Below are 13,283 nucleotides of genomic sequence, written 5' to 3'. Positions count from 1 at the left end.
TACGGTGGCGGAGAGGATGCTAGATGGGGACTCATCTTCCGAGGTAGTATGGGCTGAGATTAGAAACATGAAAGGAGAGGTCACACTGTTGGGAGTCTTCTATAGGCCTCCAAATAGTTCTAGGGATGTAGAGGAAAGGATGGCGAGGATGATCCTGGATAAGAGCGAACGTAACAGGATAGTTATTATGGGAGACTTTAACTTTCCAAATATTGACTGGAAAAGATATAGTTCGAGTACATTAGATGGGTCGTGTTTTGTACAGTGTGTGCAGGAGGGTTTCCTGGCACAGTTTGTTGACAGGCCAACAAGAGGCGAGGCCACATTGGATTTGGTTTTGGGTAATGAACCAGGCCAGGTGTTGGATTTGGAGGTAGGTGAGCACTTTGGGGACAGTGACCACAATTCGGTGACGTTTACGTTAAGGATGGAAAGGGATAAGTATACACCGCAGGGCAAGAGTTATAGCTGGGGGAAGGGAAATTATGATGCCATTAGACGTGACTTGGGGGGGATAAGGTGGAGAAGTAGGCTGCAAGTGTTGGACACACTGGATAAGTGGAGCTTGTTCAAGGATCAGCTACTGCGTGTTCTTGATAAGTATGTACCGGTCAGGCAGGGAGGAAGGTGCCGAGCGAGGGAACCGTGGTTTACCAAAGAAGTGGAATCTCTTGTTAAGAGGAAGAAGGAGGCCTATGTGAAGATGAGGTGTGAAGTTTCAGTTGGGGCGATGGATAGTTACAAGGTAGCGAGGAAGGATCTAAAGAGAGAGCTAAGACGAGCAAGGAGGGGACATGAGAAGTATTTGGCAGGAAGGATCAAGGAAAACCCAAAAGCTTTCTATAGGTATGTCAGGAATAAGCGAATGACTAGGGAAAGAGTAGGACCAGTCAAGGACAGGGATGGGAAGTTGTGTGTGGAGTCTGAAGAGATAGGCGAGATACTAAATGAATATTTTTCGTCAGTATTCACTCAGGAAAAAGATAATGTTGTGGAGGAGAATGCTGAGCTCCAGGTAAATAGATTAGATGGCATTGAGGTACGTAGGGAAGAGGTGTTGGCAATTCTGGACAGGCTGAAAATAGATAAGTCCCCGGGACCTGATGGGATTTATCCTAGGATTCTCTGGGAGGCCAGGGAAGAGATTGCTGGACCATTGGCTTTGATTTTTATGTCATCATTGGCTACAGGAATAGTGCCAGAGGACTGGAGGACAGCAAATGTGGTCCCTTTGTTCAAAAAGGGGAGCAGAGACAACCCCGGCAACTATAGACCGGTGAGCCTCACGTCTGTAGTGGGTAAAGTCTTGGAGGGGATTATAAGAGACAAGATTTATAATCATCTAGATAGGAATAATATGATCAGGGATAGTCAGCGTGGCTTTGTGAAGGGTAGGTCATGCCTCACAAACTTTATCGAGTTCTTTGAGAAGGTGACTGAACAGGTGGGCGAGGGTAGAGCAGTTGATGTGGTGTATATGGATTTCAGCAAAGCGTTTGATAAGGTTCCCCACGGTAGGCTATTGCAGAAAATACGGAGGCTGGGGATTGAGGGTGATTTAGAGATGTGGATCAGAAATTGGCTAGCTGAAAGAAGACAGAGGGTGGTGGTTGATGGGAAATGTTCAGAATGGAGTTCAGTCACAAGTGGAGTACCACAAGGATCTGTTCTGGGGCCGTTGCTGTTTGTCATTTTTATCAATGACCTAGAGGAAGGCGCAGAAGGGTGGGTGAGTAAATTTGCAGACGATACTAAAGTTGGTGATGTTGTCGATAGTGTGGAAGGAAGTAGCAGGTTACAGAGGGATATAGATAAATTGCAGAGCTGGGCTGAGAGGTGGCAAATGGAGTTTAATGTAGAGAAGTGTGAGGTGATTCACTTTGGAAGGAATAACAGGAATGCGGAATATTTGGCTAATGGTAAAGTTCTTGGAAGTGTGGATGAGCAGAGGGATCTAGGTGTCCATGTACATAGATCCCTGAAAGTTGCCACCCAGGTTGATAGGGTGGTGAAGAAGGCCTATGGAGTGTTGGCCTTTATTGGTAGAGGGATTGAGTTCCGGAGTCAGGAGGTCATGTTGCAGCTGTACAGAACTCTGGTACGGCCGCATTTGGAGTATTGCGTACAGTTCTGGTCACCGCATTATAGGAAGGACGTGGAGGCTTTGGAGCGGGTGCAGAGGAGATTTACCAGGATGTTGCCTGATATGGAGGGAAAATCTTATGAGGAAAGGCTGATGGACTTGAGGTTGTTTTCGTTGGAGAGAAGAAGGTTAAGAGGAGACTTAATAGTGGCATACAAAATGATCAGGGGGTTGGATAGGGTGGACAGTGAGAGCCTTCTCCCGCGGATGGAAATGGCTGGCACGAGGGGACATAACTTTAAACTGAGGGGTAATAGATATAGGACAGAGGTCAGAGGTAGGTTCTTTACGCAAAGAGTAGTGAGGCCGTGGAATGCCCTACCTGCTACAGTAGTGAACTCGCCAACATTGAGGGCATTTAAAAGTTTATTGGATAAACATATGGATGATAATGGTATAGTGTAGGTTAGATGGCTTTTGTTTTGGTGCAACATCGTGGGCCGAAGGGCCTGTACTGCGCTGTATTGTTCTATGTTCTATGAAGTGTATGTGAGCTATTTTCCAGTATTTCCCAGAAGGAAACAACAGTTAAAACGGGGAAATAAGAATAATGGTCCAAACTGTTTTTTGCTATTGTGTTATGAGCACATAGATTAATTTAAAGTTTACGCTGAAAAGTTGGGCTACCGCACATCTACTGGTGTAAATGGCACGAGCTGTGCTTCCCCAGAAGATATCCTATGCTGTTAGGCCACCAGTGGAAGTGTGCTGTACATATGCCAGAAGCATCGAGAGTGGTCAGGTTGTGCAATCAGCTGTTCAAGCTGATACAATGCATGTTGCAGAATCTTGGACAGTGCAGATCAGGATGCGATCTTCCCAACAGGAAACAAAGTCCCCTAGAGAGCACATTGAGCCTCGTGTTTCCTGGCATTCACAGTGCCGAGAAACATGGTTATTCAACGTGACTCGCTTTGAATAAGGGGCCTAAACTGCCGAGGTGGAGATGGTTGACAGCTTCAAATTTCTAGGTGTACAGATCACCAACAATCTGCTTTGGTCCATCCACATTGATGCTACGACCAAGAAAGCACAACAGCTTCTATACTTCTTCAGGAAACTAAGGAAATCCGGCATGTCCACATTGACTCTTACCAATTTTTACAAATGCACCATAGAAAGCATCCTATCTGGCTGCATCACAGTCTGGTATGGCAACTGCTCGACTCAAGACCATGAGAAACTGTAGAGAATCATGAACACAGCCCAGTCCATCACACAACCCTGCCTCCCATCCATTGACTCTGTCTACACCTCCCGCTGCCTTGGGAAAGCGGGCAGCATAAGGAAAGACCCCTCCCAACAGGGTGATTCTCTCTTCCATCAGGCAGAAGATATAAAAGTTTGAGAACACGCACTAACAAATTCAAAAACAGCTTCGTCTCCGCTATTATCAGACTCCTGAAGACCCTCTTGTGGACTGAACTGATCGCCCTCTGCATCTTCTCTACTGTTGTTAGTACTATACTCCATATGCTGCTTCACCTGATGTCTAAGTCTAGGCATTTACATTGTGTATTTATCATATATCCTATGTTTTTCATGCATGGAATGATCTGCCTGGATTGCATGCAGAACAATACTTTTCACTGTACCTTGGTACATGTGACAAATCTAAATCTAAATCTTGGGGATACACCCAATGCCTTCGGTAGTGCCTTCTTCCCCTTGCTATGCTGCTCCGGTGTCCTCCTGCCGGGATGGGTGCATCTGGTGCTCTTCACTATGCCCAATCTAGCCTGCTCCCATTTCAACTTTCTTGTTGATTCACCAGGGTTTCCTCTACCAACGTCCGATGCCCAAGTAATGCCAGGAGCCTAATGTCCTGCTCAACCACTCATTGTTCACAAATACGAGCTTCTCAGCACCAACAATTACAACTCTGTGTCACTGGTTGAGCAGCTGAGTTTAAATCTCCCATTTATCACTGCTGTTAAAGAATGTGTTCATTGGGACTTATGGCTAGCAGTTACACCATCACCTGTCCTAGACCCTTTGTTCACCTGTGCTTCTAGAAAATCTCAAACTCCTGCTTTTGAAGACTGTTTATATGCTCCACAACGAACTCACTAATTTGTTAATTGGCGGCATTCCTCATGTAGCCTCGTGGTCTAGGCCCCTGAATTGATAAACCAAAACTTAGAGCAATGTCCTGGGGTTTCAGGCTCAAATCCCACAGTGGTCAATGGTGAGAATTGTGGTGTGGCAGGCAGGGTGAGCTGCCTTCCCTATGAAAATCATGTCATGTTCTGAAGGAACCACTGATGCCATCAGAGGCTGTAATGTTCAATCTGTTCCTGTCCGACCTCACCCTTTTGAAAAAACAACACCTCTGCTGGTATTTTCAGAAATGGTTTTTAACTTCAAAATTCCAGCAATATATCTATTTGTTTTTTACAAATTTTTACATGTTTTAATTAATTAACTTGTTCTTGTTTTTAATATGCGAGTTACGAATTAATGTAACACCTACGCAACTAATTCTATAAATTCCTGGAGTGTCTCAAAATTGCAAATCATTTTTTTCAGTTTTTTCCTTATTGCTTGTTTGAGCCTTTATCCAAATGTCTTGTAATGTGCTTTGCATTCTTCAGTTACTGGCATATAGTAAGTTAGATGTGAACCCTTTTTATGTGCAAGCATGATTCAAGTTTTGTTGCAGGCACGGAAATTATAGCCTTTAGCCTTTACCACACTTAATGCTACTTTGATTGCCTCCTTATTCATTTCAGCCTGCCCTAGCTTTTTGCAAGTTCATTTTACCATTCTGTCAAAAAAGATGAATTGCGTTCTTTTAAAAAAAATGCTTGATGAATATTAATGAAGGTAAGTAGGGCCTTGGCGGGAACCCCCACCGCCAAAAAAACAAAAGTCCCATTGGTGCTGCGGGCTCTGAGAAACACCCCGTTATCCGCGCCCAAAACGGGATTCGTTTTTTAAAAATTAAATCATGCCCAGTATTTATTACTCAAAGGAGCATTATTACTCAAAAGCACTCTGCAGCGTTTTGTTGTGTCGGTATTCAGTTTAATCTATATCACACTTCAATTATAGATAAACAGGTGACTGTCAACTGGCATGGCGCCTTTATACCGATAGAAAGATCAGCCAGCCTGAGATAGTGAATTTGATTGGCAGATGTATCTGATGTTATTGCGAAGGGGACAGGGCCTTTGACTGGACATAATATTTCTTGACAAGACAGCTGGTGGCCAGGGGTTTAGAGGTTTACATTGGGCTTTTGTGTGTTAGTTTGCAGTCAGATCTTCAATCCTGCAAACAATAGCCTGAAGGTTTACATTTTGAGCAAACTGGCAAGCAGCTGTGCTTATTTTCAGATTGTAACATTTCAGGGTGTAAGGCGGAGCCGAAGTTTGAAAGTCGTGCCATATTTAGACATAACTTGTTCTAACCCTTTCAATTGGTTAAAGGTTAAGTCACCTGCTTTATTTCCCCACCCTCAGGGCTCAAGTCATGTAACCAGTAACTGAACACGCGTTCATTCTTTGTACTCAATGCTATGTTACATGAAATAGAAGTACAAATGGCATTCCCGTAAACCGTGTTACTTCTTGTTTACTATTGAGTTCACAGCGGCAAGTATTGGGAATGAAAGTTTTTAAATAATAATTATAATCACTTATTGTCACAAGTAGGCTTCAATGAAGTTACTGTGAAAAGCTCCTCGTCGCCACGTTCCGGCGCCTGTTTGGGGAGGCCGGTACGGGAATTGAACCCGCGCTGCTGGCCTTGTTCTGCATTACAAGCCAGCTATTTAGCCCACTCTGCTAAACCAGCCCTATTTACAAAAATGTGTAAAGACTTCTGCACACAGGTCTCGGATGGGACTACCGCTCCAGCTCACACTTGGCCCGGGTTTATATACTCTGATTTTTTTTTCTCCCTCTGATGAGGGGCCTCCGCCCCTCAGTTGGAAAGCTTGTACTCCACATTGGCCCGGCCCTGTGCGTCACAACAATTACAAAGTATGGCTAGTTGGCCTTCTCCAGTTGTTTACACATGGGGCAGAATTTTCATGCTCCTCTACCAGCAGGTTTTTAGGCAGGTTGGGGGAGCTTGTAATTGAAGGAACAAAATTCACTCTGGGTTCTCACCCTTCGTGTCTACACAGTGATTTTACACTGGAGTGGGAAAGGCCTCGGACCATCTTTGCCTGAATTGAGGCCTTTGTAGCCAATTATTGGCTTTTTTTCACCCTCAAGTTTTAGGCTGACAGAAAGATTGAACTTGCTTGGGGGAAGGTCGAATATCAACAGGGTTAGATCTTGGGCAGGGTGCCTCCATCAGAAATCCCTTTAAGAAATCAGACACCACCCCTGCTTAAATTCTGGTGACCTCCGGAGCAACCTCTCCCATGGCCTGTCCACCTTCGCGCATCACTACCCTCTCCGCCCTGTGACCGTTGTTGCTGCAGGAACTGAAGAGCTGCCGGCCACTCAGATTGACTGGCAACTCTCTTAAGGTGGGACTTCCTCCCAAGTGAGGGGCCTAAGTCCTTTCTGCAGCACAGTAGCTAGTACTTAGCTGGACCTTCACAGGTCCAGGGTTCAGGTTTGAATCCCGCCTTGGGCCACTGTCTGTGTGGAGTCTGCATGTTCTGCCCATGTCTGCGTGGGTGTCCTCCGGGTGCTCCGGTTTCCTCCCACAAGTCCCGAAAAACGTGCTGTTAGGTGAATTGGACATTCTTAATTCTCCCTCTGTGTACCCGAACAGGCGCCGGAGCGTAGCGACTAGGGGCTTTTCACAGTAACTTCATTGCAGTGTTAATGTAAGCCTACTTGTGACAATGAAGATTATTATTCTAAAAAAATATACCACCGTTGCTTTACTGTCGCTGGGGCAAAACCCTGGAACTCCCTCCCAACAGCACAGTGGGTGTACTTATACCTCAGGGACTGCAGCGGTTCAAGAAGGCAACTCACCACCAGCTTCTGAAGGGCAACTAGGGATGGGTAATAAATTCTGGCCTAACCAGCGACGCCCACATCCCGTAAATGAATTTTTAAAAACAAACAGCAAGGGCCCCAACACGGATTCCTGCGGGACGCCACTGGCAATTTTGCTTCCAGCCAGAAAAACACCCCTCGACCATCAACCTCTACATCCTGACACTCAGCCAATTCTGGATCAAATGTGCCAAATTTCCTTGGATCACATGGACTCTTACCTTCGCTATCAGTCTCCCATGTCTTGAAAACCATTAGTATTAGAGTCAAGTAGTGTCTCTCGGGATGAAACCTCTCGGGAAAGATAAGCAAAAGAATTGTCTTAAAATGGCCTGACTTTATTGATTATACATAAATGATCAATATACTAAAAAACAATACTAATTAAGAAGTATACATGTTGGCACTAGCCTTTACCATCACCAGGGGCCGGTTTAGCTCAGTTGACCAGACAGCTGGTTCATGATGCAGAGCAATATCTCAACCATAGTGGCTGAGTTTATTCATGTCGGCCCACCTTCTTAACCTTGCCCCTCACCTGAAGTGCGGTGATCGTCATATTAAATCACTGTCAGTCAGCTCTCCTCCTTAAAGGGGAAAGCCACCTATGATCATCTGGTTATTGCAACGTTACCTTACCTTATCACTGTAGGTAGAGATTCATGCTGAGATCTTTTAGGAGGTCTTGAGTGTGATTTTAATATAAAAGAAGTACTGTGAACATTTCAGACTAGCAGGCAAATAGGTTCTCATCAGTGATTCAGTTCTCTCAAAACCTGAATATTATTATACTTTCTATGATGGCCATTTTGAAATGTTTGTAATGTTCTTTCAGATACTTTATGAATAATGTATATTTTGGCAAAACAAAATTGCCAGCAGCCTGTGCTTACCTGTTCCACTACCTCGATTTCAGCAGGCAAGACACTATTTGAGTGTGGTTACTATAACATTTTAAAGTGTTATTGCTAATTCATATAAAAATTCTAAAATTAGTATATTATCTAAATATTACATGTCACCGGCTGCCTTCATAGCTCATATCAAAGAGGATAAAGAAATGTACGGATTTCTGTTTCATATAATATATTGTTTCATAATAATCTTTATTAGTGTCACAAGTAGGTTTATAGTAACACTACAATGAAGTTACTGTGAAAAGCCTCTAGTCTCCACACTCCGACGCCTGTTCGGGTACACTTTGGGAGAATTCAGAATGTCCAGTTCACCTAACAAGCATGTCTTTCGGGACTTGTGGGAGGAAACCGGAGCACCCTGAGGAAACCCATGCAGACACCGGGAGATCGTAGACTAATAGATATATTTGAAGCAGAAATCCTTCTACTTAATTCCTTGCACAGCAAACTAGCAAGAGGGTCAAAAGTCTTGGTGTAAACAAACAAGGTAGAAATGTCACCCAGGAGGACAGAATTCTGGTGGGTCGGTGGGAGAGCAGAATTTAGGACAGGATCTGAAACCAGGACATGTATACTTAGTGAAGACCCCAATACTGGTTTTCCTATCTTAGGATAAAATAGAATGTACTGAACAGGAAAAGATTTGTTTGGGAATCAAGCCTTTGAACTCAGCCAGGATCACCATACCTGTCCTGTAGTCACCAATGATGGAGATGATAGACCTTAAATGAACAGGTGTACCTCTGTTGACTGTATGCCAGGTCCTACTAAGGCCCTACAACAAAGGATCTCCTGAAACAGAGAGGTCCTCCCCCAAGTTCCATCATCCCTCTCCCTTAAACCTGTCCTTCAGTTCCTCGAGTTTGTTTTGCCATTCAGTTGTATCACGGCAGATCTGAATCTCAACCTCTTTAACCACCACTTGATATGCCTTGATACCTTTACATAACAAAAATGTAGCCATTCTAATCTGTATACCTCCCAGTATTTTGCAATTTTCTTGCTGAAACATTGTGAAATGTGTCCCCTTAAAACTAATGTTTCAACGAATTTAAGTAAAGACAGAAAATGCTTGGAAAAATCAGCAGGTCCGGCAGCATCTGTGGAGCGAGAAACAGTTCACGTTTCGAGTATGTGTGACTCTTCAGAAGGTTCTTATGGTCAGCTGAGAATTTACTCATAGCCAATGTTCACTATATTGAATCATAGGATCATTACATTTCAATAGCTTTTTAAACCTATCATCTTTTTCTGCCACAGGATACTGACCTGATTATGACCTTTAACATTTCTATGCATCGCTCTTGGTGGATGGAGAATGGACCGGGATGTGCGGTGGCAACTATAACTGATATGCCAGAATGGGTACCAGAGGATCACCGCTACATTTATATCAAAGGGTGCCTGCTGGAATACCAGTATATAGAAGTGGCACATAGTTCGCTACAAGTTATCCTTGCAGTAAGTACCCATTGCCTTTCAGTAGTTCACATCATGTAATTCATACAGTGGTAGTGAATCTCTGTGAGATGTTCTCCCGCTCATTCATTTGGAAAAAGTCAGAGAAATTCTGAAACAATATTGTATGCTCCATTTACCCCAATTTAAGAGGGTTTATGCGGGTGCCATGAGGTGCTGCAGGCAGACTAAAGAATGCATGTGGAACTTCTCTCCACTCTCGAGAGGTGTTGGTCGGCAGTGCCAAGAGCACATTAGTGCTGAGATTGTACTAGGAAGCATAAGAAGGCCCAGTGGATCACCAGAAATACACAAATCCAGTCCTCGGGAGAGTGGATTAGAACAGGTTAGGTAAGGGTTCAGAGGATGCAGGTAGTGGGTTTCAGACAGCAAATGGTGGGACGAAAGAGGGGATTTTAATTTAGTAGGGTCAACCTTCAATCCGCAAAAGGCAACCCCCATTGATAGAATACTTCACTCCCCCCACCTTTCCTTCCTGCACTTTAAAGAATTTATTTTCCCACCCGACTGTCCATGCCAACTATTTTATGATGTGAGCAGCGTATTATTAGGGTCAACTGGTTTGGTAACAAGCATAATTGATCTTTGATTACTTATTAAAAATGGTAGGTAGGCTGCTGATTTTGGAGCCTGGCTCCCCGCCCCCATCCTTATGTAATATGGGGGTGAGCTCAGGGGTAAGTGGGAAGGTGGTGAGGTGGGCATCCTGCCTATTTTACGTGCACCACGCACAGCTGATAGGGCCACATAAAATGCAGCATCCGATCTTAGATTGGGGAATGTGAGAACATAATTGTTTATTTCTGTTTCCATAAAGTAATGATTAGAATGATTATCATGAACGCGAGAAGTGAGGAAGGATTGCAAGCCATATGAAAGGGGATGAAAATATCTGCATCGTAATTCTAGAGGTAGTGTTGGAATGGTAGGAAATTTGGTCATCAGCTTTGTGAAGGAACAAGCTTTGACAAAGTCACCCAGACTCGACTGGTTAGCTCCCTTTTCTCTCCACAGATGCTGTCAGACCTGCTGAGATTGTCCAGTATTTTCTGTTTTTGTTTCAGATTCCAGCATTCTCAGTAATTTGCTTTTATCTCCAACTATCCTTTACAGAGCCAGTGGTATTAAGCGAAGTGGGGTTGGGGACTACCTAAATCAAGAGTTTCTGCAAATTAAGCTCTCAAAGGAGCCTACGTCTGGGCATCCTACCCCTTGTCAGAGTAGGCTACTTCCCAAGAAATGGAGTCCACCTGGATCCAGGCTGGCATCAATGTGTGGAACCTTGAAGAAGAAGCAAATAATTATTTTAATAGCCTGATCCCCTGCCAATGAGACAGCACATACAGAATGAAGAAGTTCCCTGTGGTGGATACTGATATCACCATACTCCTGTCCTGGCCACTTATGTCATTGTTTGTGATATTTAGTATAAAGCAGGATCGCCGGTTGTAGGGAAGCCACCTGGGAATCTATTAGAGACATTTGAATTAGGTGACCTTCCCGTGACCCTGCATTCTCTGGCAGGAAAACAGCAGTGGTCACTGGTGGGGTTGATCCCAGTATATTTGACCAGAGTGTTGCTTGAGCCAAGCTTTTTCTTACACCGTGTTCAGGAATGGCAGAGAACAGCCTCTGTGTATATGGGAACAGTAGTCAAGTACTGGAATTATAAGGTCATAACAGAGAGTTCAGAATTGTTGAGGACAAAAGAAATCCTTGACACAGAAAAGCTTCTTGGAGGTGTGGAAGTTCCATTTGAGCTGTGAGGGGATGAAAGACAGAGGTATCAAATGTTAAAACTAGTCATCTTGGTTAGAATTATGAAGATACTGTTGCCCTACCACCAGGATGCAGCTCAATACTCCCACTGGGAAATTCTAGAGGTAAAAAGGCTGGTGGAAGGGCTTAGGGAAGTTTCTGCTGCAGTCTGCTGGAGTTATGTTTGTTCTTTCATCTAATTCCAGGGAAAAATTAAACAGTAAATTTTAAAGGTCCCAGCCACTTTGACAAGGTGGGGAGAAGGTAAGTGTATGAGATAAGTGAGTAGGATGGTGAGGAAGGTACGGATAGGATCAGTTGAAGGGAGGTTAAAATGGGTTGGGAGATTGGTTGTGAGGGGGTTTGCCAGTTGTAGGGGTAGGGAAGGCAGTCAGAAGGCTTGGACGATAATTGGAGTACAGTCAGGGGGTTGGGGGTAATCGGGGTGGGGAAGGTTGGTGGGGGTAGTCAGAGGGTAGTTGGGGTTCGGGAGGTTAGTCATCTGTCGGGAGGGTAATCAGGAGGATGGGGGTAATCAGGGGTGTGGTATAGATGAGAAGGTATTGGGGTGTAGTCAGGGGTTTGGCAGGGTAGACGGGTGTCAGGAGGTTATTAGGAAAGTGGAGGGCGTTGGGGCTGGTTGGGGACTTGTCGGAGGGAGTGGGGGAGGGGTCAGTGGCATCACTAACATTGTTACTCATGAGTTAGTAGTGGGTTTAATCCTTCTAACTTCTCTTGGACAAGTAAGAATCATACCTCTAGACCAACGATCATGCATCCTTACTGCTCTGAAGTATTTTTCCAGTTGCTACAGCTTGGTGGAAGGCTGCTGAAGTTCCAATATGAACATTTCAGTTGGCCAGTGTAATGGACATTGAGTAGCCGTGGGCTTTGAACGCCCAACTAAAGGCTGCATTGTCTTGGCAAGAGCAATCCGGTCTGGCTGACTATATGGTACAAAAACATTGGTGGAGTGGGTGATGGGGGAGCAGTAGATGCTGCCACCTTTAGAGACGAAAGCAGAAGCCTCTCCCATGGAGTACGGTCACTGTCATGGAACTGTGCTTCAGCACCCTAAGCAAGATCGACACAAGAACAGAGTACAGGAGCGGTATGATGCCCTCAAAGCTTCTGTCAACACAAGCCTCTAAAGACAATATGGCAGCCATCTGAAATGCTGGTTTTTAGGGGAGGCTGCATACGATGGGCATCACTGTTGTGTTCATGGATATAGCCACCAGCTCCATGTGGGACATAAAGACACAAATTGGAGTTGGACTCTTCCATGCTCTGAGGCATTGTATACATGTTCATTAGTAGGCTATCCAGACCACCTCGCATTTTCTGCCAATTAGCCTTTTCCAGTAGCCTGGGACTTCATAGTCTACATCGGAGTTCTCTGCACCACAGCTAGCAAATGATCTTGCCATCAGGTGAGCTCGCACCTGTGGTATCCCAACGTTTCATTCTTTCATGAGACATGAGCATCGATGGCTAAGCCATCATTTTTATTGCCCATTCCGAATTGCCCTTGAGAAAGTGGTGGTGAGCTACTACTTGAACTTTTCAAGTCCATGTGGTTTTGGAACATGAAGGAAAGGTGATATCGTTCGAAGTGAAGATGGTGTGTGGCTTGTGGGGGGGGCGGGCGGGTAACTTGCAAGTGGTGTTGTTCCCATGCATCTGCCCTTGTCCTTCTAGGTGGTAGAAATCACAAGTTTGTCAATCCTTGCTCTGTGCACTTGTGACTGGTGATTCATTATATTAAGACCCTTCCTTTAGCGTATACTCTGAAGTATGTAGGTGTCAGTTTTTCAGCTGTTCACTAGTCCGATTGAATGATGGTGCATCTTCAGGAAAGCTGAGCTCCTCTCGCTGAGGTGACATAGGAGTTTAAATGAATGAAGGTTATCTTTTGATGTTCAGCTTACTGAATAAACTCTTCTCCTCGCCAGCTCCATAATTTGCAATAATTTGCATTTTGTTATAAAATCCTTGGAATAAAATGTAGCATATGGC

At 44.5% G+C, this 13,283-nt stretch overlaps 1 protein-coding gene across 2 annotated transcripts in view; it reads left to right on the top strand.

Moving 5' to 3' along the window:
- Positions 1-13,283, top strand: part of nkain2 (sodium/potassium transporting ATPase interacting 2) — an 851,703-nt gene that overhangs the window by 713,429 nt on the left and 124,991 nt on the right. For both annotated transcript variants that reach the window (XM_072499279.1, XM_072499278.1), the window contains one exon: positions 9,288-9,488. In XM_072499279.1, the coding sequence (XP_072355380.1) occupies positions 9,288-9,488 (201 nt within the window). The remainder of the gene's footprint in view (positions 1-9,287; positions 9,489-13,283) is intronic.

The sequence above is a fragment of the Scyliorhinus torazame genome, chromosome 4 (assembly GCF_047496885.1).
Source record: "Scyliorhinus torazame isolate Kashiwa2021f chromosome 4, sScyTor2.1, whole genome shotgun sequence".
NCBI lineage: Eukaryota > Metazoa > Chordata > Chondrichthyes > Carcharhiniformes > Scyliorhinidae > Scyliorhinus > Scyliorhinus torazame.
Note: the sequence above shows the minus strand (reverse complement) of the source record. Positions and strands in the feature narration are given on the sequence as shown.